Below are 24413 nucleotides of genomic sequence, written 5' to 3'. Positions count from 1 at the left end.
GGCTGCTGAAGCCTACCCTTCTCCCTGGCGGAGCTGACGTTGTGTGTCATGTCTGGTGGATGAGTTTAGTGCTTCATTAATGAAGTCAGTGGAATTGGAAGTCTGAGTATTGGTTAGATATAGGTGGAAAGTGAGAATTTAAGTTAAAAAAAAAAATACTAGATTTAGCTTAAGATCTGTCTTGTAAAATCCGTAGTGTTACGTGGTGTTACTACATCACTTGTTTTGGAAACAGAACTAGCATCGGCAGTGATACCTGAAGGTTCTCAGCAGCTTTAAGTAGCTGAGTGATAAATAATTTGAAGAAAACAAGAAAGAATAATATTAGTAAAAGAAAGAGGACGTGGCCTGTTCAGACTCTTGATTATCTTTTTCTTAAGACATCAGAGAGAGAGTAGTGTTTCACCTAAATTGAAGACCAAGTTCTACAACAGTGAAATAAGAAAGAATTCATAGTAATTGCTCCCATACTAAAAGTTGCTATCAAAAAATCAACAGCTAAGATAAACCCTATGAGCAAATACTCCGTGGATAATACCAATTGTTAATGCTGGAGAGCAGAGACAAAGCAGAGTTGTGTTTTTTGTTGTTATTTTTTTCTTCTCTCAGAATTTCTTGAGTGTTACTGCAGTGCTGACTTTTGAAATTTGATACAGCTGTTTCCCCCCACCCCCATCTTGCCAAGCCCAGGGTTATCTGGTTCAGCCCTTTCTCTTGGCTAGACTTTCTAGTCTGCTAGTGCCATGTTTTTTTGAGATCGTTACCTTTCTTTTGTTACTGTTTTTAAGTGATTACTTTTTTACTTTGTTGCTGCTCTAAGTGCATTTGTATCTTAATGGTATTATGTTCTTGGATTATGGGAAAGGAAGTAATTTCTTTTCATTTAAGCCTTTCATTTAATTTTGGTTTGTTACTACCTCAGTACTTAATCAAATTAAATTTTTATTTATACATGTATTTAAAATACACAGTACAACAAAATTGTGCAGAAGTATAACGTGCCCTAGAATATAACCACTTCAGTACTACTTGCTAGTGGAAAAATTGAGATTTGAGGAAAATGCTTAAACTTCAGAGGTGGAATCGAGAATTTAATGATAATCTGGACAAGAAAAAAAATAGTATTTTGTTGAATAAAGAACACTAAAGACACAGAGCCCTTTTCAACATTCAGCATCTGAGTTCAGGCAGAGGCTGTCTGGCTCGTCACTTAAGTAATGGTTCTGAAAGAGAAATGATAAAACCTGTGAGAACGGTGTATTTCAACAGTAGCTTGAAGAAAAAATTTTACTGGGGAAGCTGATCAAATRAGGAAGTTACTTGTGGCAAGATTCTTACAAAATCTGAAAGTTACACTTCAGTATCATTCCCATCTTGTAAAATAGGTCTGACACAGTTTTATTTTAGGGTRCAGGGAGGAATATATTCAGAATACACATTGCTTTCCACCAAATTCTTAAAAACCCAGCTCGATACTGCATTACTTGTAGAACATACATTATTTGGTCAGATCTGTTCTAACYTTGCTTAGTAGCACAATTTAAGAGCTGGAGAAGGGTATTAACTCACATGTGACTATTCATTATTGCAAAGAAATTAATGTTTCGAAGCTCTTAAAGCTGTGAAATTCTGTAGATGTTGAACTGGTCCTCAGACTAACATGAGGAAAGGATAAAAGAATTTAAAAACTTTGTAATATGTTTACCTAAAGGGATTTTTAGATAATCTTTCATTAATCAGAACAATATTGCTAAACTAACGTGAATCATTTAATATAAATGATTTCTTTAGCTTCAGGATAGTTGCAGAATGCAGCTCATGAGGAGCAAAATTAGGAAAGCAGGCATATGATCAGAGAACATGTGATGTGAGGAAGGTCTTTCCTTCCCTCTTTTCAAAAAGTGTGCATTACGAATCTTTAGAACATCTGTTTCCTACTGTTCTGTTTAAACCAGGGTACTTTGAATACCAGTGTGTTTTGCTTAGTTTAACCCAAATACTAGTACAACAGGTAAAGTGCCTATTAAGACAGCCACGGGAAAATCTTTGAAAAATGAATTAAACTAAAAAWTGATTAATTTGTGTTTTTATTTTTCTTTGTTTTCTTCTAGGTCTTCTAACATTTGTAAATTGTGCTTATGTTAAATGGGGAACACGAGTGCAGGATGTATTTACTTATGCTAAAGTCATTGCTCTTATTGTCATCATCATAACTGGACTTGTTAAAATCTGCCAGGGTAAGCTTATAAAATTAAAGCAAAGGTTTGTATGCATCGGTTAGGTTGAATAACTGGTCTAGAGACTGTAAATATCTCTATATAGGAGTTATCAAATGCCTTAGTAAGTGCATAGTATAGCCAYTTAGAAAATACCAATAATTGCCAATGTTAGGAATAAATACCATGATAAGCTAGCCTATCTTAGTTGACCTTGAACTAGGTAAAAGAAGGCAACTGATTGCTCAGCCATATTGTGCAATTTACAGCTTACGGCATGGAATAATAAGGGAAATGAAAACAGTAAAATACAGAGCTTGCGAAATACGATAGGAGTGGAGAAAGCTGTAAATYCCCATAAAGGGGCATACTGCTTTACCCTGAGGTTTAATGAAAGTTGTTTTAATAAGGTGAATTTTCTATAACTCCGAGAATGACAGAACTTCAGTAGAAACAGATAAGCAAATTTGTGAGACAAGTTCTTTTTTGCTGAAATACTTTGTTCTGTTATAGCTGTTGAGAATTAAAGTTGCTGTCTTTTTAGAATTTTTTTTCCTTGTTGGGCATTGTGCCTTCAAGTTAGATGAGAACAATTCTGAGCTAAGTTTTCATATTTTTACTCAATTTTCATATTTTTAACAGATACAGTCACAACTYTTTCAACGTTGTTTTAATATGGGCTAAATATTCACAATAGAATGTTAACCATAGTGTAGTAATCGGTGAATATTTTGCTAAAARGAAAATACAGCTGTTAAATATTTACAAAGCATCATTTATCTACTGGGTCACACTTTGTAAATCTACTTAGGCTTTTTTTGTTGCTTTTCATTAGTAATCTTAAAATCAGCTGTAATCTTTCTTTTATACATCAGCTARATGATTCAAAATTTAAAAGGATGCAGCAGGATTGATTCTTTTATAAATATATATGTTGTAAAGAAACATCCTTAGCTTGAATACTGTCACTGCCAGTGGGTGGGGTTTTTTTTTGTTTGTTTTGGTAGCTTAGTCTGGCATTTAATATACCTGAAAGTTTTGTGCTGTTGTGGACACACCAGGTGCTTAATTATAGAGCAGAGCATAATTTTTAGTAGTTTGAATGTTATGATTATTCTTGTGGCTGAAGCGCAGAACAGGATTGGAAAAAATGGCTTAATGAGTAGTCTTGAAGGAAATAGGCCTTTCTGAGTTTTTTGTATTTGTTTACCAAACTGGAAATTACTTACTATATTTTATTTTCCTGTACTTCATTGTCTCCTCCATACACAGGACATACAGCACACTTTSAGGCCTCTTTTGAGGGATCCTCTTTTGACGTTGGAGATATTTCCCTTGCGCTCTATTCTGCCTTGTTCTCTTACTCTGGTTGGGATACACTCAATTTTGTAACAGAAGAGATCAAAAACCCGGAAAGGTAAAAGACGAATTTTCTAAACCTGAATGGTTTCTAAGTCACTCATCTTGTGTTCRTCTTCCACTGATGACTCATCAGTGGAACTTCTCAGCCTATACAGAAATAAGCAGAACTACTTCACTCTTGAGATAGTACAGCTATAAATACCACAAACTAGAAATTATTAATTTCAGACTCCATTCGTAGATGAAAAATATTAAGAATATATAGGTCTTTGCAGGATTTGCAGGATTGCAGGATGCTGTATACAGTGCTTGGTAAGCTTTTGGTTCAAGATGCTGCATGCTGCTATTTACAAACATATTAATACTGATTTGTAACAATTATATTAGTGTAGTCTGTGCTGTTTATATCTGTGCAATAATTCTAATTTTTTTTTTAGAAAAAAAAGGGGGGGGGGCTACCTTTTCTATGAATCTGTGCTGCAAAACTGACTGACTAAACTTTTATCCATCTTCAGTTGTGAGTCTATAAGCAGATGCCTATATGTTAAGTATGGAATCCTATTTAATCATTTTTACTTCCTATTATAAACAGTYGTTTAGATTGATACAACTGGAAGATAAAGAATGGAAGTTCTTCAGTTCTCCCAACTGATTTGTCCCTTATCAGAAGTTTATTCTCTTATCCCTGAGTTGTACAATGTACATTTTTTATTTAACCTGTAAAGTTACCTGTGAAACGATAAAATTTTAAATATTAAAAATAGCTATTTTTAATCAAACTCAATTTCAGATTGACAGTGTTTCCTTAAATGATCTTGCGAGGATTTTTTTATATGTATTCATAAGAGACTTGTATTTTGCATTTGCAACTGTCATTGAATGCTTAAAGTTGTTTTTTTTCTGCTGAAAGAGCTTTGAGGTTGCAATACGTTTTCATCTTTTTAAAGTTGCTCTGTTGTTCTGTGTCATCAGTCGGATAACTCTTGTAAAAGATGCATTTTTTTGAAAAATATTTTTTTCTGATATGATGTATATAGATGTATCAGATATAGGATAATTATTTTTTCATAATTACTCAATTCACAATGCTCTTGTGCTCATTCTGTCAAAGCTGTAATCCGCAAATTTGAAATGGTCTCTTGGCTTCAATCTTGCGTRGTCTGAAATACTTAAGTGGATTTCAGAGTTGTTTTCTAATTCTGTTTTCATTCTGTGCTGAGGTCCACTGGACTTTTACTGTGGATGTGCAATCTGAAATCAGAGCCAGAACTTCCACTTACTGATATTTCCCCCTTCCCTTTTTTTTTCTTTTTGCATGTACAACATCAGACATCTACAGGTCCAGATGTGGTCCAGACTTCAAAAAAATTTTGAGGAATTTCCCAAMATTTTGTTTTTCTATTTTATTGAGTTTTTTGTTGTTGAAAATTGTGTTCGTGTTTATGTCAAATGCTCATTCATGTCACCGTTCTGTGTTTAATTTCGAAGTGGGCAGGTGGGAGAGGAACACTCAATTCTGCTTCCCCTTTCRAGACATCTGAATATCCCTGCAAGCTCTGGGGAGAGAGCAAGGCTGAGAAAAGCCAGAAACTAAAAGTCTGCTTTTGCTCTGTGGAGCTCACTGTGGAGCGCCAGCCTGAGGGCTGTGAGTTTATCTGTGCCCTCACAACATGTGGGATCTCTGCTTCTCCRTGCAAAGTCAGAGAGACAACAAATCTCCTGAGCCTTTAGAAAAATAATGGGGAAGACTAGGCAAAATTAGGCTCCTCTTAGAGGAAGGTATACTTGCAAAGCTAGATCAGGAAAGAGCAGCACAGCGTGCCCACTGCTCCAGTCTGAAGTTAGAATGAAAGCACACCAAGGGGAAATTACACCTGAATTCGTGCAGTCTCCTGTGTTTGCTGTACTCTGCCACACCTTTGCTTGCAAAAGCCCTGGGTTCCGGTTATCTCACCTTTGTTGCGGATTGCCGTGACTTGCTATTTTGCAGATTTTTTGCGGCAACTTGATGGGATAATGGTAACTCTGGCTGGTTGAGCCTACTACCTCCATCTCTTCCTATTTCCTCTAAGGCCAAGCCCTCAACTTCCATATTGTTTGTGTTGCTTTTACTTTTCCAGTTTTTCTATTATCACTTAATACYCATTTTGTGTCCTGGGGATTGGTTCAGACAAATGTCTTTGCAATTTGCTTAGAGAGACATTGGCAAAAAACTATGAAATGCTTGAAGATATTTAGAAACTGCAGCATAAATGAAGCCTATTTAAAATCCCTAATTGTTGCCAGAGAGATGCTTACACAAGTCAGCAGTGCGGTCAGTGAAGTACAATATGAAAGTGTTACCTTTTAGGTAGCTAGAAAGTGCACTGTCCATGCTACCTTGTCTTAGCTAGAACAAAACTGTTCAAAAAATGAACACTAACAAATATCTAGAGCTTAGTGGTATTCCTCAAGGACTGGAACATGGGAAAAAGGAGTAAGCAGACGTGGGAAAGGGGGGTAAGCAGAGAGGTGTTACAGTTTGCTGAATTTGTACAAAGTTATTCAGAGAAGWAAGAACAAGTGCCATTGTGAAGAATTTTTATGGAACCTTGTGAGATGGTAGTAGTCTGTGCAATAGAATAATAGTTAAAATTCAGCCCAGCTAATTGTGAAGCACAGGGGGCATAACAGTTCTTTCTTCATACATAAAAATGGTAGGCTTTGAGCAAATGAGTACCTCTCAGCAGTAAGATCTTGCAGTTAGGATGGAGAGTTTTGAAAACCCTGGCTCAGTAGAAGCCAGAAAAAGCTAATAAAATGTTAGGAAATTGTGAGCAAAGGAATAGAGAACAAAACAAGCATCCTTAAACTCCTGAAAAATCAGTGGCTCATCCACAGTGTGAATACTGTGTGCAGCCCTGGCCCCATCGTCTGAAAGAGGATGCAAGAGATGTAGTAAAGGTTCAGRGAAGGACAGCAAGGGTGAGCCAAGATATGGAAATGCTTTTCTGTGAGGAAAAAAAACACTGAAAAGGCAGCACTCCTCAGCCTGAGGAAGAGATGAGTTAGGTAGGTTATAACAGGGGTCTAAAAAAACCTTGGTCTTAGAGAAGCTAGTGAAGAATTACCTCCAGTTGTCTAACACAAGAACAAAAGCTGTGATGTGAAGCTGGCAAGAGCTGGGTTCAAAACAAACAGAACGAGGTGGCTTTTCCTGCAGTGAAGAATGGCCTTGTGGAGCTGCTTATCAGGAGGAGACTGAACCTGGTGCTTGGAAGAGTTTACTAAATAGACAAACCATGTCAGGTTCAGGGAATGTTCTCAAAATACCTGTAGGTTAGAAAAATACTGACGGTATTTACCATATATGCTCGACCTTTTCCTTTTCTTCTATAGGCATRTGTAACTTCTTTTGTTGAGGGGAAAAAAAAAAATTTAACATTCTTTCAAGAAAACTTATCTGTCAGGAAGGATATGAATGTTCTTAGAAATCTGCCTACCTTTTACAAATTCTTAAATTAAATCTTACCTGTTCATGTTTAGAATTTGGTTTGCCGTGTTTTCACAWTACTTTCTAGATGTTATTGTCCTGTGTGTTTGCTAATAAGGTGCACTTCATCTAGAGCCTGCAACAGAGCAGCAGTTTTGCAGAGAGCAGAGATCCAGGCCAATTCATTTGATCTCTGCTGTGATGACAAAAGGATGCAGAAGATTCCCCTGCATCAGTTCTGGAAATAGGTGTTACAAGAGCACCAGGTGGAATGAATGTGGTGGCTCAGAGCTCTGCTCCTTTGGTCTCCTAGTTGTGATAAACAACRTGGTTAGTAGGAAGTGATTGAAGGTGTGTGACTTTGAAGGCTGATCTGGAAACTGTGAAATTAGCATACTTGAAGAGCAGCTTCATAGAATCACCTTTTCCACATAATTTAAGTTCTATTACAGTTAGAATTTCTAGCTTTTCTGGTATTTTGCATTAGAATTTCTGTTTTTAAACCAAACTCTGCCAGAGATAGCTATTTTGAAATCTTTTGGGGTCTTTATACCGTTTATCTGTTAAATGAGGGATGCAAATTCATAAGGTTATTTATTTATTTATCTTTTGTCTTACAGGAATTTGCCACTCGCTATTGCAGTGTCTATGCCCGTTGTGACTGTTATCTATATTATGACCAATATAGCTTATTATACAGTGCTGGATGTTAATGCTGTTCTTTCTAGTGATGCTGTGGCAGTGGTAAGTTGACTATGTAGCATTTTGCTATATTACCGCTTTTCACATTTTAGGAATTCATTTACTTCTGAGGAACAAAACAGGAAAAATCGTTAGTTCCTTATACTACTACACTGAATACAGAACAACTTATGCTGAATAACTTAGTCTTAAATAGGAAAGTAAATACGAATTTATGTATAATAATAATAATAATAATATCAGGTTTATTAAAATAAGCATAGATCTGACCTCTTAATGTATTTTGCAAAGAAAATTGACTGGAGTTGTTCACTTTGAGTAGATTGTAATAAGACTGAGTACTTAATCCTTTTTTCTGTTACTTCATGCTACAGTTTAACAAGCTGAAGTAGTACATAGAATATTATTGCATTGAGCTACGTTGTGTTGGGCTAATCTTTGCTGTTAAGCATATCTGTAAATGGATATGTTGCAGCTGAGTTATGACAAAGTTTAGCTTTACATCACTCAAATCACTTTCTTCCTAACACCATTAATTCCAACAACTTTCAACATTTTAAAATTCATTATTTTTGCATATAGATTGAAGTTGGAATCCAATTAAAATGTATAAGCTTCTTAAAGTGAAAGATGATCAAAATATGTTTATATATAAAAGCTAATCGTTAAACAAACGTGAAGGGTTTTTTTTTTTTTTCCTCTATAGGTAAAAAATCAGTTGAACACTTCTGGTTACTCTATCGTTTAGATATGAGACGTGGAAAATTTTGTCTTCTGTTGGGTTATTTACATTAGAGGGAAAGAAATAGCCTTTCTCCTGTTTAGATGCCTGTTTGACTTTGAAACTTTAGTGAGACATTGGACAGAGGGTTCAAAATGAAGGAATTACTTTTGTCTCTTCCCACACAAAAACTAGCTTAGCAAATCAGCAAACTCTCATTTCAGATGTTCAGGGAAAATGTTACCACACTGTGTAAATGACTTTCTTTCAAACTTGAGAAATATTTGTATTTAATGTAAGCTTTCAAAGTAGATTATGGTAAATGTAAGCTGTAATTGTTATATGTGTATTATTATATATTTATGAGGATGCTTATTTTGAAATGTATCGAAGGTAAATTAATGCAATTCTTAGCCTCTGATTAGCTGGAATATGGAAGCATGGAGTTAATAATTTTTTTAACAGCACATTTTATGACAAATCACTTCAGAATGAAACAAATGAAGATATAATTTTGAATTAGCCTGTGCTAAGGTATAACAAAGCCACAAGGAATATTTAATTCTATTATAGGTTATGTTATCCCACTAGTGGCTTTTATTATATTAAGTACCTTGTAGTGGCTCATAATGATATTTCAAATTTGTGTTTAGAATTAATTAATCCACGCAAAACTAAAAGCCAATACACAGTTCACTGTCTGTCCCAACTTTGCAGTACTGATTTCTGTAAAGCAATACACTACCGTTCCTTCTGATAAGGATTTGGAAAATACATTCCTTTGATAGCAATGAAATGCTCCAAACCCTGCCTGCCTCTAGCAGTATGTCATACCTATTTTACTGCTCCTGGTTTTTGTCATCACAGAGGTTTATTTGGCCGTATGGTGAAACAGGATCAGGAAAACTGATCCACCTCTGCGAGGAGATTTGCTGTGTGGCCTCTGTGGTCTTTGTGACTGTGCAGAGTAAGTGCTTGTGCTGCAGCAGGAATGGGTGGCCAGGTAAAGAAAGGGATGGCATTTATAGCGGGTGTGCCTGAGCATTATTAGGCATGGGAAACCCGAGGCTAATTTCTTTGACTGCTGTGTATGCTTAATTTAGTTATTTGACTTAGTTCTTGATCAAAAGTAGCATTATGTTCATTTGCGTATGTGTGCTTACATTTATATATGTATATACACACACACAGTGTAATTTTACATGAAATTGCAGTATTCAGAACTGGACCAATCAAGTTTCCTCTCAAGTATGGAATGCTTCTGGACCTGGAGAAGAAAAAAGGAAGACCTAACAGTGGCAAAAAGGCTTCAGTCAAGCTAATTGTGTGCCGTGAAATTGGGTGAACAGAGTACCAGTTAGGAAAAATACTGTTTGAGATTCCCAAAGCTATTAAGGGATTTACATCTAGTGCTAATTTTAACTTATCTGAAAGAATGACTTTGGAATTCTAAAGCTGTGCTTTTTTAGCAGATCTCAGGATTGCCAAATACTTGCACTTAAAAGTTCAATTAATGTTTTATCTAAAGATATTTTTGCTGAGACATCTCATCAGCTTGCAGACAATGTTCTGCTGATTGCCACTGATTGCCGTATACTTTCTCCAATGACAAGGTGCGAAGTTCAGCTGAAGTTTAGTGCTTAGCACGTGACTCATTAAAGACTCCATTTCATTGCTAATATGAAACTGTCTTGTTTTATGAGATGACCTTCAGGCCTGATCTGATATTAAATTAGCAAGTAGTGTGGACCAGTAGGAGGATTTGTGGCGCAGAACAGTTGATGCTGAGGACTTGACACCTGTACTGTACAAATTTTGGGAATATTTTACTTCAGATTACCTCTAATGTGGTCCCATGAATACTTGTTTGCAGCAGGTGTGCAGTAGAGGTGCTCTTGGAGTACATCTACCAGTTCAGCCTCATCTGAAAGGAGCTGAAACTACTAAACAATGTGAACTAAGGAACAGCAAGTAATGATTATCTGTAGATTGGCTTCAGAAGTGCACTTGTGATCCACACAAGAACACTCATGTAATATACCCATAGATTTCTAGTGAATAGACAGAAGAGGTAGCAACTGTAATGATCTGTATTTGAAAACCCTCCTATAATGTAGAGAATTAAAAATCTTCGTTCATCGTGAAGAAAGTTTTTCCTGAGTAGTAGAAGGGAATTTTATCTTCACTGGAATTTTTATTAGGACACAGGGCATTGTGGTCAGTGGATGAATGAAGAACAGAGAAGAGAATTAAGTCAATCTAAAAGCTAACCTGGATGAAAATAAGCTGCTTTGGTCTGCTCATATATGCTCATGAGTTCTACATGTGTAGGATACTGGTTGCTGCAGTTTTCCTTACTGCCTTCTGAGTAGTTGTAGGCGTTATCAAGGGTTGGTTTGGAAATAAGTGATAAAATACCTTCCTTTCACCTCTGTATTAGCCTCTTTTGAGGCATAGTCCTGGTGTCAGGACTACAAAACCTAGTTTCTCAACTTTGAAGTAATACTGCAACAACTAGCATAAAAGTTCTGCAGCTGCTTTTCAGATGTTTGCCGATCACGTAAAAACCGCTTCCTTTCTCATAGATTCCTTTCAGTAGTTTGTAGTTCTGACTTCTGTTTTAGCTCTTACCATTACATCTCTTGCTGTTAAGTTTTTTACATATATAGTGGTTGCTCTGCAGCTTTAATGTGCTTAGAAGAACTTTCACCTTCCTTGTCAGTGAACGACTATATTTGCATCTGTTGAGAGCTGTTGTATTTTTTGCTTGTGGAGAAGGCAGCTGGGTCCCCAAGCACTTGATCTTTTTGGTCTACTTCATCTTTTAACAGGAAAGAGTATAATGGCTGCCAGTAGAGAGCTTGTTAGCCGCTTCCTGCATGTGGTCGTGTCTGTTTTTTCTTCTGTGGTTGATTGAGTTCATATAATGGGTGGTATTTGGCTTTTTGCTTCCATTACTCTAAAAAACTAAAAACAGATGACAGTTGCTGGCAGTGTTGAGCAGTCTGTTGCCCTGCAGGTATAACTCACCTTTCTTGGAAAGGAGGATAAAGATAACCACTTCATTTGTATCTCTGTCCAGCATTGATCAGTCCAGTTACACCCTAGTGTGCTCTGCTTCTAAACAGACTTGCTTTTCAGTGTGTATAAGTATCTGAAGGGAAGGTGTCAAGGGGATGGGGCTGAACTCTTTTCAATTGTCCTATGTGAAAGGACTAAAGGCAACAGGAGCTAATTGAACCACAGAAAGTTCCACCTGAATATAAGGAATTTCTTCACTGTGAGAGTGACAGAGCGCTGGAACAGGTTGCCCAGAGAGGTTCTGGATTCTCCTTCTCTGGAGATAATCAAAACCTGCCTGGATGCAACCCTGTCTAACATGCTGTAGGTGACCCTGTTGAGCGGGGAGGTTGGACTAGATGATCTTCAGAGGTCCCTTCCAACCTTCCATTCTGTGATCTTTCTTAGATATGTCCTTTCTGATAAAACAGGAATATGGAAGGCTGTGTCTTGTAGCTATTCTTCTTTGGTTATGGAGTAACAAATCATGAAATAACTTTCTTCTAAGTGAATTCAGCCAGAATTTTCTAGGTTACTCGTAGACCTTTGGATACTGATTCTGTTTATTCATTTGGCCACTGGCTGCTTTTCTGAAGAAGAAAATTTGCCTATCTTTAGCTGCTAGGATCATGTCTACCTTCTTTGGTTGCTTCCAATAGGACTCCTTTGGAAGAAATGCACATTCTGTACCTTATAATGGACAAAGCCTTCATTAGAGATGGGCAGTTGAGGGCAACCACTTTCAGAGAAAGCCAGTTCAGTAAGTCGGTTTCTCTCTTTCTTGGGCTCAAAATCGTTAACTACCACGCAGAATTCCTCTTGCCAGTTATAGTAAAAGTTCTCTGGCTGTRGAGGCAAAAGTGAAGAGTTGAGCCAGCCCTGGAGTGCTATATATTATATTTCTACTATCAGAACAGTAAGAGATTTTAGAAACTGTACCTTTTGTCTGCAGCTTGCTATTTAAATCCCTAAGAACAGAGTAAACACTGGAGTTAATTTAGGTCAAGTATCTTTGCCACCTTAGTGATAAGTAGAACTAAGTTGTTTTACTGTTGGAGCTGGTACTGGAGCTATATTTTGGATGTGGACCATTCAAAAGACATACCCATCTTCATGCAGTAGATGGGCAATATGCAGTAAAGTAGTGCRGATTTTTCTTATTTTAAGATCTTACTGTGTGACCTAAGGGTGAATTTCATGCTGAACCTTGCACTGCATTGATATCTTTACTTCCTCAAAGAAAAGACATTTCCAGTAATGTTAGGGGAGAATTATGCCTGTTTAAGGTTAGAATCAATCAGCAGAATGCAGATTGCTTTTTATTGCATCATTGGAATTTCCTGCTCAGTTTTCAGTTGATGTTTGTATTTTCAGTTGATGTTCGCTCTCACTAATTTCTTTAACATATGTGACGTTAAATTAACCTTGTCAAATGTGATCTATGGCAATGAAAGAAAACTTCATGAACTTGATTAGGTTTTTGTGGTGGTGGTGGTGGTGTGTGAATTGTTTTTTGTTTTGGGTTTTTTTTTGCATGTGCAGCTTCCTGACTGCCATAAATCAGTGTTTCTTTGTTTCCTTTAGGAAGCAGCTCCTTGAGCTAAAAGTTGAGAAAGCAGGCTATAGGTCTGACTAGTAGACCTTTCTGTGATTTGGGAAACTGTATTTATGCCCTGCCTCAAGAAGAGGTTAAGAGAATTAACTGTACTTCCTAGATACTAATCAGATCACGTGCATATCCTAGAAGTCAGCAGTTACAGTGGTAAGGAGATGAGGACATTATAGAATAGAGCCTGGAAAAGCTCATGTGTGTGATAGGATCTCGAAATGAGCTATTACAAAGTGGTTCTGTAGATGCCTTTTTAGCCTTCCTAGTACAAGTGCCTCATCATCTTTGGCTATAGTTTTATATATATTTCTGATTTATATTAGACTACATTTTCTTCATGTTTYATCTATTCAATTAATACATTTTAGTACTTTGTCAGCATAACATCCAATTTCATATGCTCTCWGTGTAGTCTCCCGTTTTTCTTGTGCCTCTTATTCTACAGCTAAGTGTGGTGAAACRGTTCTCATCTTGTGATTCCAAAAATAAATGTGGGTCTTTCTGATTGTCTGGTGTGCCTGGCTTACTGGATTTGAGACAGTATCCTGTGCATTTTGTTGTGGCAGCTCTTTATCTCGGGTAATTCCTGCTGCTTCCAGTTTAATCTGTTTGTAAAAGGTGTTGCTTGGACATTTAAAAGATCAAAGGAGTGTTTTTGCAAACTATTCACCTGTCGCAAGCTGATGATCATAAAATCAAACCAACAAACTAAAAATAAAAGGTAGTAAATCAGCCATTCGTATCTTGAAACAAAGCTATACTTCAGTTTTTGGTCTTTCTTTTGGGAGTAACATAACACTCTAGTCATGAGGAAATGAGGGCGATTCAACTGCAAAGTGCATGGCTAGAGTATCTTACTACTTCCTTCATTATTATTCCTTGTTGACAGTTTGGGGGGGAAAAAAATTGGAACTAAGGGAAACAATTCCAGGTACAAGTCTTTCTACAGAGTGTGTGTATGCAAATATATATCTGTATACATACACACACACACACACACACACACACACACACACACACACATATATATATATATATATATATATATATATATCTTTCTTGTCCAGTGGAGGGGAGGGCGTAAGAGGACTTTGCCTATGATTGGAAGTTCCATAAAAGCCACATATTTCCCTTACTGTTTCCTAGCTGTTAGAAGCAGTTATACTTCAAGCCTGGACTACAGCACATGTCAGACTGTAGCTAAGATGACAATTTAATCTCTTAATCCTTCTTACTCTTTAGACTTTCTCAGAAGAAACCTGAGAAGAAATCCATCCCCATAGTGGTGGCTTTCTCCTGTTTTGGTGGACTAAATGCTTCCGCTATAGCTGCCTCCAGGTAGGCTCCTCTGTCATCCTCCACATATCCCTGTGAATGCTCCATTCTTTCCCCTGTTGCCRGCTCATGTTCTTTATTTTGTTTTTTGTTTTTCTTATGCACTTTTGTACTCTCAGAAGTAGTGGTAGTTAAGGTGGAACTGATCTGATGCTCAGTTCAGAACCCCAGACTAGATCATTTGTGGAGGATCCATGATGGTACGATTATGGTTTTAGGAGGAAGCAGCCACTAACTCTTCTCCACCCCTCCCATTTGTTTTCCCCTCTTGGTACAGTGCACCTGGTCTGTGTGCTTGATAACTTGATTGCTTTTAGTATCATTTCTCTGTCCATCTTTCTTATGCAAAATAACCCTCTGACGTGCACATATAGTTGAATGCTTTTTAGGGCCACTTTTACTTCAGTAATACTTTCTGTGAGAAACAGTGTAGAGATCTTTGTTTCTTGGCATCTGTTAAAACAAGAGTGTTGAAGAATTTATAAATATGTACTGTGAAATGTAAAAATGTCTTTTTGTCTCGGTAGTAGTAAAGTTTGGCAGATTTTTATGTTGGAAGTGAGGGTGATAGATACCTTGTCAGAAAACACCTGCATAGATGCTTGGATCTATACTTGTCATGCTAAGCTAGGGAACATCACTTGGAGATTTAACCAAACTTCAGGTGTGTGTCAACTGAACAAMTGTATTTTGCTGAAAGATCATTTTGCAAACAGATCTACATGGTACACCAAACTGAACTTCCTAAATCATCYTAAATTAAAATATTCTTTTGCATTATCTCACTTAAGGAGACGTTAAGTTGTTGAAATTAATGCTSTACTCCTTACTCTCTCAGGAATCCCAACTACAGCATTAAAAAGATCATCTTAGATGTCCAGTGCTTGGTAAAGCCTTTCAGTTTCGTAAAGGCTATTCTTTCTATCAAAGAGGCTGATTACATATGGATCTAGAGAAAATAATTAATTGTTTAGACTTTGAGCTGGACCAATGGTTGTAACATACCGTGTAGCCGCAAGCCTACATTCAGAGYACCTTGAATCTGTAACATCTTCTTCTGTGTATAACTTCTGGAAGTGATATCATAGCTTTGCCTGAACTCTTTCTGGATTCTACTGCTCARATGAGTGGCTGCTGTTTTCTAGGATGTGTGAAACAGCATTAGGGTGTCTTAGAAAGATAGGATATGTGTTATTGGATAGATAACACATCCATCCAATGTGTCAGTTCAAAATCTGACCTTCCATGCTAGCCTGTTACTAGATGCTYCAAAAAGAAGTAGAAGATGCTTACAAGGGACAGACACTAAGCTGTCTTTGGGGAAACAGGTATTCCAAATGACTTACCAACTGATGTGTATTCTACAGCATAAGGTTACATCCATACGTTTTCACTTTCTTCTTTAACTTTAGCTGTTAATAATACTACTTATCTAAATGCTTATCCTCCAGGCAACCTTACTAAACRTCTTAATTCTCTAACATCTTCTTGAAGTTCTATCTCTTACCTTTACATATTAAAAAAAAAAAAAATCTTCTAGTAGTTTTATGGTTGGTGTCTAGTAATTTTGCTTGCTGTTTGGCTTCAGAAATAAGGCAGTCCAGGTTTAAATCTTCCTTTAGAATACTGTAACAGTTACCTAGTAGAATTTTTATCTCTTCCTCGTTCTTTCTAGCTCTGCAGAATTTGTCAAATTTCTTTCACTGGATCATTATGAATTACATTTTGCTTTGGGAGAYCAGTTTTCTTATTTTCTTAGAGCTGCTTTTATTTCAGACCCAATAAGGATCTGAGAAATGCACTGTGGGTTCTAGTAATTATTTATTCTTGGACAGCAGAAATCTTTTATGTACAGTAATGTGAATTATTAGATGGTTTTTTTCCAGTTTCAATGGACTGAAAATGGCATTCCGTGGGATAGAGAACACAATTCTTATGGCATAGTCTTCTACTAAATTGATGTTCTGGGTTCTGCAGTAAATTGAATTCATATGTGGTTTCGTTCTTTCATTTATACTTTTCTTCTGTTAGTTTTTATAATTTCTATGGGAATTTACGCCTTCCCCCCCCCCCCCTTTTTTTTTGTCTTCTCATCTGTTGGAGCTGCGCTGTGAGGGAACAAATGTATTTAACTGTCTAAAACGGTTCACAGGGGTGGGAGAGGGAAGATGCTTTTACAAAAATTGGTAACACAGTGGATATATTGACTTCATATCATTTGTCAAGGTTCCTCTTGAAATGATTATAGACTTCTGCATTGGCCTTCAGCAGCAGGAAGTTGTATCTGCCTTTGCTGAGGCTGAACTAAATTACCTGAAAGGATGGAATAAACTTTTATTTTTAGTGTAGGTGATAGTGTGTAGCTAAGCAGAATTGGAGTCTGACCCTTAAGCTGGATAATGTGCTGAACAAAGCAYTTTATCCACTCAGACAAAGCACAGGAAACTCAAAATGGGCAAGCTGTGTTTTTCATTTGTGAAACTTCTGAAACTTACAGTTTAAGATTGAAATTGTGTGCAGGGTTTTGCTCATAAAAATSAATCACTCATTTCACAAAAAGTCAGCCTTAAGTTGTTTAGGTTATTGATCTACCAGAGCATTTAGGTAACAGATCATACTGCACTGCTTTTGGCGGTCTTGTTCCAGGAGTAATTAAATCAAAGTTTGTCCACCTTTAAATCCAGCTAGCTTTGTATGCTAGAAATAATGGTCATTTCTGAATATCAATCTACTTTGAATATCATAGTTCATAAATCTTAAAATGAAATACAGTAGTTTAAAGGGAAGGTTGGGGGTCTTAAATATTTAAGTAAGTGTTGTATTTAAAAATGATTTGAAGATGACTTTCATAGTAGAAAAGATATCCTTGAACAAGGCTTGAACTACTATGTACGCTTTTATGGTTAAGGGTCACTGTGTTCTTGAAAATGATAAAGCAAAAGAGAGCTGGAAAGCGACTTAGATGACTGCTACCTGCTGAGATTTAAAATGTTTACTGTGAATGGTCTGATACTCACAAAATCTTTGTGGTTTGCAGAAGTAGTATTATCAATTTCAGTTGAACACCATTTATCTGTAAGTAGAAGTAGGCACCTTTTTGTTTCCATAAATAATAATATAGTGCCCCTAATGCAGACTCCATCCCTTTGCTACTATGACTGTTAGTTTGCTTCAGAAAGAGAAATAATGCAGGTAACTTTAGCTATTAGTAAATAAAATTGGGATAAGAAGGCTTTTTGCCCCTCTCTGAACACAGCACTAGCAGATTTTTGTTTAACTTCAGACATGTTGAAACGTTCTAAAATGAGTACAATGCTCAGATGGAAAGCCAAGCTTTCTGTCTTCATGTACTAGATTTCTTGGGGTTTTGGTTTTATTGTTTTGAATATTCTTGTTCTTGATACTGTAAAAATCTATCTTCTTTCCTCCACTGAGGAGGCTAAACAGAACTGACCAGGACCATATCTTGCAAATTATAGTGAGCTTGCATTATATTTCCCAAGTCACTGGCAGTTGATGACTCTTACTACTTGCCGGGAAACTTTGATATTCCTGGCTTCTTGGTTTCAGAGCTTTGCCATGGAAAGTCACCGCAGTGGCCTGCAGTATTGTCTAGCAATAGTAACAAATGAGTTGGACTGTGATAAAACACTTGCCATGTTGGTTGCCATGCYGTGTTGTGAGAGTAGAGCCCAAAGGACCCCTCCAAGTGATGTTCAGGAGTTGGGGGCAGGGGAAGAGATTGCAAAGAAATGGAATAAGAAGGAAGATCAAGTAAAGAGATGGCAAGAGTAGGGTCCACAAACAGTAGGTCCAATAATGTCTATGTTTGTCATCTGCGGTATGAAACCTAATTGTGTTTTTATCTTTAGACTTACTTTTATTGATTCTCTGTAATCAGTATGTTATACTASAATTCTGTAGTTGGATAATAAAACATATTAAGATGGGTGAAAAAATTCTGAAAGCACTTTGTTTTCCTTTTTGAGCATTATTTTTGTGAGCAGAAAATGCAAGGTCAGGTACTTTGAAGAAGTTTGTATTTGGTTGGAATCTGTAAGTAAATAAAAAAGCTATGTGCTTTTCTTGTATGATATTATGGAATATTTCTACTATATTGTTATTTTTCCCTACAAACTTAAAACTGTACTTTTTTTTTATTTCATTGTTTTATGTATGTTTTGCTGCAGATACTCTAATGTTCCCTTTCTGCTTTTCTTTTCTTCTTCCCCTTTTTCATTAGACATTTGCTGACCGGGTATTTGGTATCTTCAGCTGGACAATTCCCATTGCTGTAGCCTTCTCTTGTTTTGGTGGACTTAATGCTTCAATTCTAGCATCATCAAGGTAGTGAATCTCTTTTTCTGTTTGATAGATGTTCATAAGCATTCTCATATAACATATTACTGTTATGAGAGCAACAAAATGACTTTCATGTCAGGACCTATAATAAGTAGCCACAATAAAATAATAGATCTAAATAAACCTCTTGTTTTTGTGTACATGTGCTCTTAACATCATCTTACTTCCCCAAAACTTTCTTAATTGTATGCAGAGTACAGTTAAAGATGAAATGAATGTTATCTATGAGGTGAGCCCTCATGCCTTCTGATTACTTGGATTGAATTTTCCATTTTATTTAATAAAGTAATTCTTGTTAGTTCTTGTTTTAAAAAGAACCCCCCCCCCGCCCCAAGTAAAAAGCTGTAAAGGTGCTACTTCTATTAAACTGCAATCATAAAGCTTAGGATATAGCATACAATTTTTCTCTGAGCATTGATTATACATTTGTCTAGTGCAAGGCTTGAATGGATTTTTTTCAGACATTTTAACATTTTTCCAGTGCGTGGAATATATGCACAGTGTCTCTGAACTGAAAACAAATGTGAACATGATCTGGTAAATTAGCCAATATAGAACAATTTACAATTGATAGTGAAACTACATGTGTTCGTTTTTTGAGCATGTAGTTGAGTGAGCTCTTTTTTTGAGACCTGATAATCTTTGGTTGTTGTTAAAYTATTCTGCTATGAAGTAGAATGTTTTCAGTGCTAGCTTTTAGAATCTTCAAACAGTAGGAATTCATTTCTGTTGCAACAGACATTTTGTATTTTAGCTGGAGCATTGTTTTCTAAAAATGGGTGTTTATTAACACTCATTTTATAAACTTGCTATTACAAGTTTATAAAAGCTTATAYATAATGGTTATATTACAGTATACCKTTATAAGCAGAGTTGAATACATGTTCTGGTTTAAAAGATGGAAATTCAGTGGTGTAAATACTGATTTCTGACTGGTATTGTTGTTTGCTTCTGTGTATGCRTTTGCTGTCATCTGTAGCCTTAAGATTTCTGATTTCCTCTGCCTTCTGCTTTCCTCCTCCAGGCTATTTTTTGTAGGATCTCGAGAAGGTCACCTTCCTGATCTGTTGTCTATGATCCACATAAAGAGGTTCACACCTGTGCCAGCACTGCTCTTCAATGTAAGATATTACTGTTTTTCTTTTCAACTRCTCAGATACAACTGTATGAATTAAAAGGCAATTTGTGTTTTTACTTACGCTGAAGTGAGATGATAGAGGAAATTCTTTTCAGTGATTCCCTTGCAGTTAACAGTYTCTGGAGAGTTTCATTGTCTGTATGCATGAATACTCTTAACTGAAAAACATCTTGCCAAATCTTTAACTACATAGAAAGTTGAAATTGAAATGATGGAATTGTTCTGCTGAGCTACAGTCATGTTAAATAAACTATCAGACTTCTGTTTTTTCTGAGCTTAATATGGGTTAAAAGGATTGGTTGGTTAGTGTATGGTTTCTGTATGCTGAATAAACTGAGAATGAAGATACTACCAGTAGTAAAACCTAACTGCTATATAATCTCACATACTGATAAAATCAGTTAAAGGACACTGACAGTCTTCTGATACATTTCCTCAAGGGACACACAACTRAGAAATTATTTTCTGTAATCATTGCCATTGCCAAGCTGTAAGAAGCATCATGCTCGAACCACTGTTGCCATGGAAAGTATCTGTAAATCTCGACGGTGGGAATTCTCAAAGTGATTGTTCAGGTGATAGCACAAAAGAGAATCTCAGGTGTTCTATTATTCATGGCATTTGTAGGAGAGCAACTATTGAGATAGGCATAAAATCATGTTGAACACTAGGAAGTGAAAGATGGTGTTACTTTCATGCGAAAAGCAGCGTAAAAAGTAAGTTTCAAACTTTTGTTGTTCATCACACTCCTGTTCTCTTTCTGACAGTGTACTATGACCCTCATTTACCTGGCTGTAGAAGATGTTTTTAAGCTTATTAATTACTTCAGTTTCAGTTACTGGTTTTTTGTTGGTCTGTCAATTGCTGGGCAATTATATCTACGTTGGAAGGAACCAGATCGACCCAGGCCTCTAAAGGTAAGAATTACTTAATATGGAATTGTTTCAAGATCCTTTTCTTCTCTATAACGTAAAAGTACTGTCTAAAATCTGTAGTCATACACATTACATCTAAAGGTTATAATCTCATCAGGACACAAAACAYGGCTTCCATTTTAGATTGCACCATGAAAACTACCTTGTCTGCTAGATGAGAATAAATGATTATTTTAATAGTATATGCTTTTTTTTGCATGTTAGTTCAGCCAGCACCTCTCCGTCAACTGGAGACTGTCTCAAATAATCTAAAATAGTAGTTACCTTTTTTTTGCCTTGGATTAAAAATCTGTCATTTAGATGWGTACAGGAAGGAGAATATAGTTGTTACTTCAAGTTTGGAATAGTTAAGTTATTTAATCTTGACACTTTAGACCACATATAGCTCTGGTGTTCAGGTCAATATCTGATCCCCTTATCACCTTCCTGTATTGTCAAATTTAATATTCTTCATGGAAARTCATTAGTATTTTCCGAGATTGACTGGATTTCTTTAAACACTTCATTCTATTATACAGTTTCTTTCAACAAATCGGCATTATTGTACTTGATTACTCTTRTAAATTTTAGCAGCAGTTCTGTTGAACAGTAATTCCATTGTTTGCTTATGTTTCTAAATAACCAGATGTGTAAGAGGAAGAACAGCTAATTTCACAGGGGGGATGGAGAGGGAAAAGGTAWTTCTCACCAAAATGTATGCAGCTGCAGACAACAAGTATTTCAAAAATATGCTGTTTTTCTCTGTCTCCAGCTGAGTGTGGCTTTCCCAATAATATTCTGTATATGCTCAGTATTTCTGGTGGTAGTACCACTCTATAGCGACACGATAAATTCATTGATTGGAATTGGCATTGCTTTGTCTGGAGTTCCAGTCTATTTCTTGGGAGTCTATTTACCTGCATCCAGGAGACCTGCTTTTATCAACAAGATTTTGGGTAAGTCTCTTTGTAGATGGAAACATTGTTCACAAATGAGGAAAATTAAATTGTCACATAAGTGAATCTCAGTTTGCTCATTAAAAGAACATACTGATGTTATATATGCGTACACGCTTGGATTTTATTTATTTACAGTACTCTACTTACTTCCTAYAGACTTTGCCCTCGATCTTAATACATTTCTCTTTAATCAAGCACACAAAAAGGTCTCTTTAAACCAAGGCTGATTATTGTGAAAGGGCTCAGCRTTCTTGATAATGATAAGCAAACTGTCTTCTACTAAATCTGTTGTTTGAAGATGGACAATTTTTGTTAGTCACAGATGTGATTTTTGCCTGTGGTTGAATTGCTACACATCGCTTCCTAGCAGTACACTGTTTTTCTTGTTAGTGTCTAGGAAGAGAAAACCGTGATGACAGATGTTCAAAAAGTTCATAGCAAAATCTTAGAATATGACAGGATATGGTTCTGCAGCAATTGGTGAATACACAGATATTCAATAGTATTGTCACTCTCCCATGTGTTATTTGAAACTCTTTAACTACCAATTTTATGCTTTTAATTGTAGAGAGAAAAGATTCTACTTCAGTTACCTGACAGGGTGCCTAAAAGGAAAAAAAACACCTTTAAGGTATCAACAGAACAGCTTTAAGCAGTATTTGAAAATATTAARTGGAAAATACTATTTGTGAAAACTCTTTTGATCTGTGTTTCCCTTACGAAAAGTGAGCCAAGCATTCTTGACAACTAACCTAGTCATGTATGTTTTGCTTAATTAGAGTTGTGTGGGTTCATCTGATTTTTCTTCAATTTCCTGTGCAGGTATAATCACACGAAACGTGCAGCTGCTCTGTTACTGTGTTCTAACAGAGATGGACCCAAGTGAAGAAAAGAAGTTAGAAATCAAATCCAACTAAAACTGCAAAGSCATTACAAACAGCAGGAGGGAGGATAAAGCAAATATTACAATTAAAGGGAAAAATGGAAAAACTGGTTCTAGTGGTCTTTCAGAAATACTGAAAATGTACTTACCTGCAGTTGGATTCCTGAACAGATCATGCCCAGATATCCTCCTAAAGTGTGACATCTTTTCAGGGTGTGTTTTCATTGGACAATCATTAGCTACTTATTTTGCATGTAAGCAGTATCTCAGTATTGTTCAAAAGTGGTATTAAAATGGTAAGAGGAGAGCTGGATTTCTAAATTAGAGCTGATGAATCAAATTTGTTTTCTGCAGAACTAGACAGTGGAATAATGTGTTTTTAAAGTTAAGCCAAAAACCACTTGGAGTCAAAAGACTAAAAGCTACTTTCAGCTCAGTTCTGATGGATGTTGCATGAAACGACCTGCTGTGCTATCTCGGTTCTTATTCCAGAAGACAACTGGCAACAAAAAAATTATTTAGCARGAAAAAGAACAGCATTTATGCTACACTGTTTAAAGACTGAACCACCCTTTCTCCCTTAAAGATAAGACACTTCATTTTGTATGCTGTACTGAAATGTGGTATCTTGCTGTTGCAAGATAATCTTTGTTGATTAAATCACCTTTCATGAGATGCAGATTCCTTAGCACTGAAGATTTGATTTAACACTTGATGATTATGCATGGATTCTTCCCTGCTAGCTTGTAAGTACTTGGTCATCTTCTGACAAGTTTATRTGAAACTTCCAAAATTAAAACATTTTGGTCTGAAGCTTACAAGCGTTTTGTCTCTGAACTGTTTCACCGGAACACACATTATCAGTGTTAATCTCAGCAGTCAGAAAATTCCCTTTCTGAATTTCAGTACTCTTCACTAGAAAATAGTCATCCATAAACTCATAGAACTGTGGGTTTTTTTCTCCCTCTTATATAAGACGTCATGTTCTATGGTAGTGACTTTATCCTGAAAGCTAAAAAAAAGTGACCTAGAAAGAAAATAATATAGAGTCCTAGCGCATCTCTGAATGCGAGGGATGCACAACAAAAATGAAGATCTATCTTTGCTACATGCTGTGAAATATCAGGGAAAGGTGAAATTGCATGCATACTGTCCTAGTCTGTATTTGTACCCTTAACTCTCTTCTAGAGAGTTTGTGGGGAGAAAAAAAATCAAAAACACTTATTTTCTTATACACTTTAATTTCACTCAGCAGAATATATAATCCATTGAATTTAAAATTCCCATCAAGTGTAAGCTCTATCAATTAGAAGCAGCTTTTCATCTAGTTGAGCATGATGAAAAGCTAGATGAACAAGTCGAATGTCAGTGTTGCCAAGTGATCAYCACCTTTCTTCTGAAGGTTAAGGTGCAAAAAGTACTAGTGCAATACAGTCGTACAAGTTAGCAAGCCTCTCRAGTTGCAAGATGCAAGTTTCTGGGGACTCCAAAGCTGAAAGTCYAACATCAGGACAAGCAGGAACATTGACACTGAATCCAGGGGTGGCAAAAGGCAGCATGAAGCCAGCAGGGTAAGATATACTTCAAAAACATATTGGGAATTCTTACTTTATTTCAAAATGATGATCTAAGTTGACAGTTTGTCCATAGGTGCAGTTTGTGTTTGTTTCCTTTTAAGTT

General features: G+C 36.4%; 1 protein-coding gene across 3 annotated transcripts in view; it reads left to right on the top strand.

Moving 5' to 3' along the window:
- SLC7A6 (solute carrier family 7 member 6) overlaps window positions 1–23541 on the top strand; it is a 30800-nt gene extending 7259 nt beyond the window's left edge. For all 3 annotated transcript variants that reach the window (XM_085301087.1, XM_085301088.1, XM_085301089.1), the window contains exons 3-10: window positions 2112–2237; window positions 3489–3633; window positions 7671–7794; window positions 18721–18824; window positions 19864–19960; window positions 20745–20894; window positions 21664–21847; window positions 22673–23541. In XM_085301087.1, coding sequence (XP_085157213.1) covers window positions 2112–2237; window positions 3489–3633; window positions 7671–7794; window positions 18721–18824; window positions 19864–19960; window positions 20745–20894; window positions 21664–21847; window positions 22673–22767 — 1025 coding nt within the window. In that variant the 3' untranslated portion in view covers window positions 22768–23541. The remainder of the gene's footprint in view (window positions 1–2111; window positions 2238–3488; window positions 3634–7670; window positions 7795–18720; window positions 18825–19863; window positions 19961–20744; window positions 20895–21663; window positions 21848–22672) is intronic.
- The last annotated feature ends 872 nt before the right edge of the window (window positions 23542–24413 follow it).

The sequence above is a fragment of the Rhea americana genome, unplaced genomic scaffold (assembly GCF_003343005.1).
Source record: "Rhea americana isolate MKP2758 unplaced genomic scaffold, rheAme1 scaffold_172, whole genome shotgun sequence".
Taxonomy (NCBI): Eukaryota; Metazoa; Chordata; class Aves; order Rheiformes; family Rheidae; genus Rhea; species Rhea americana.
This window is presented reverse-complemented; position numbering and strand designations above follow the sequence as displayed.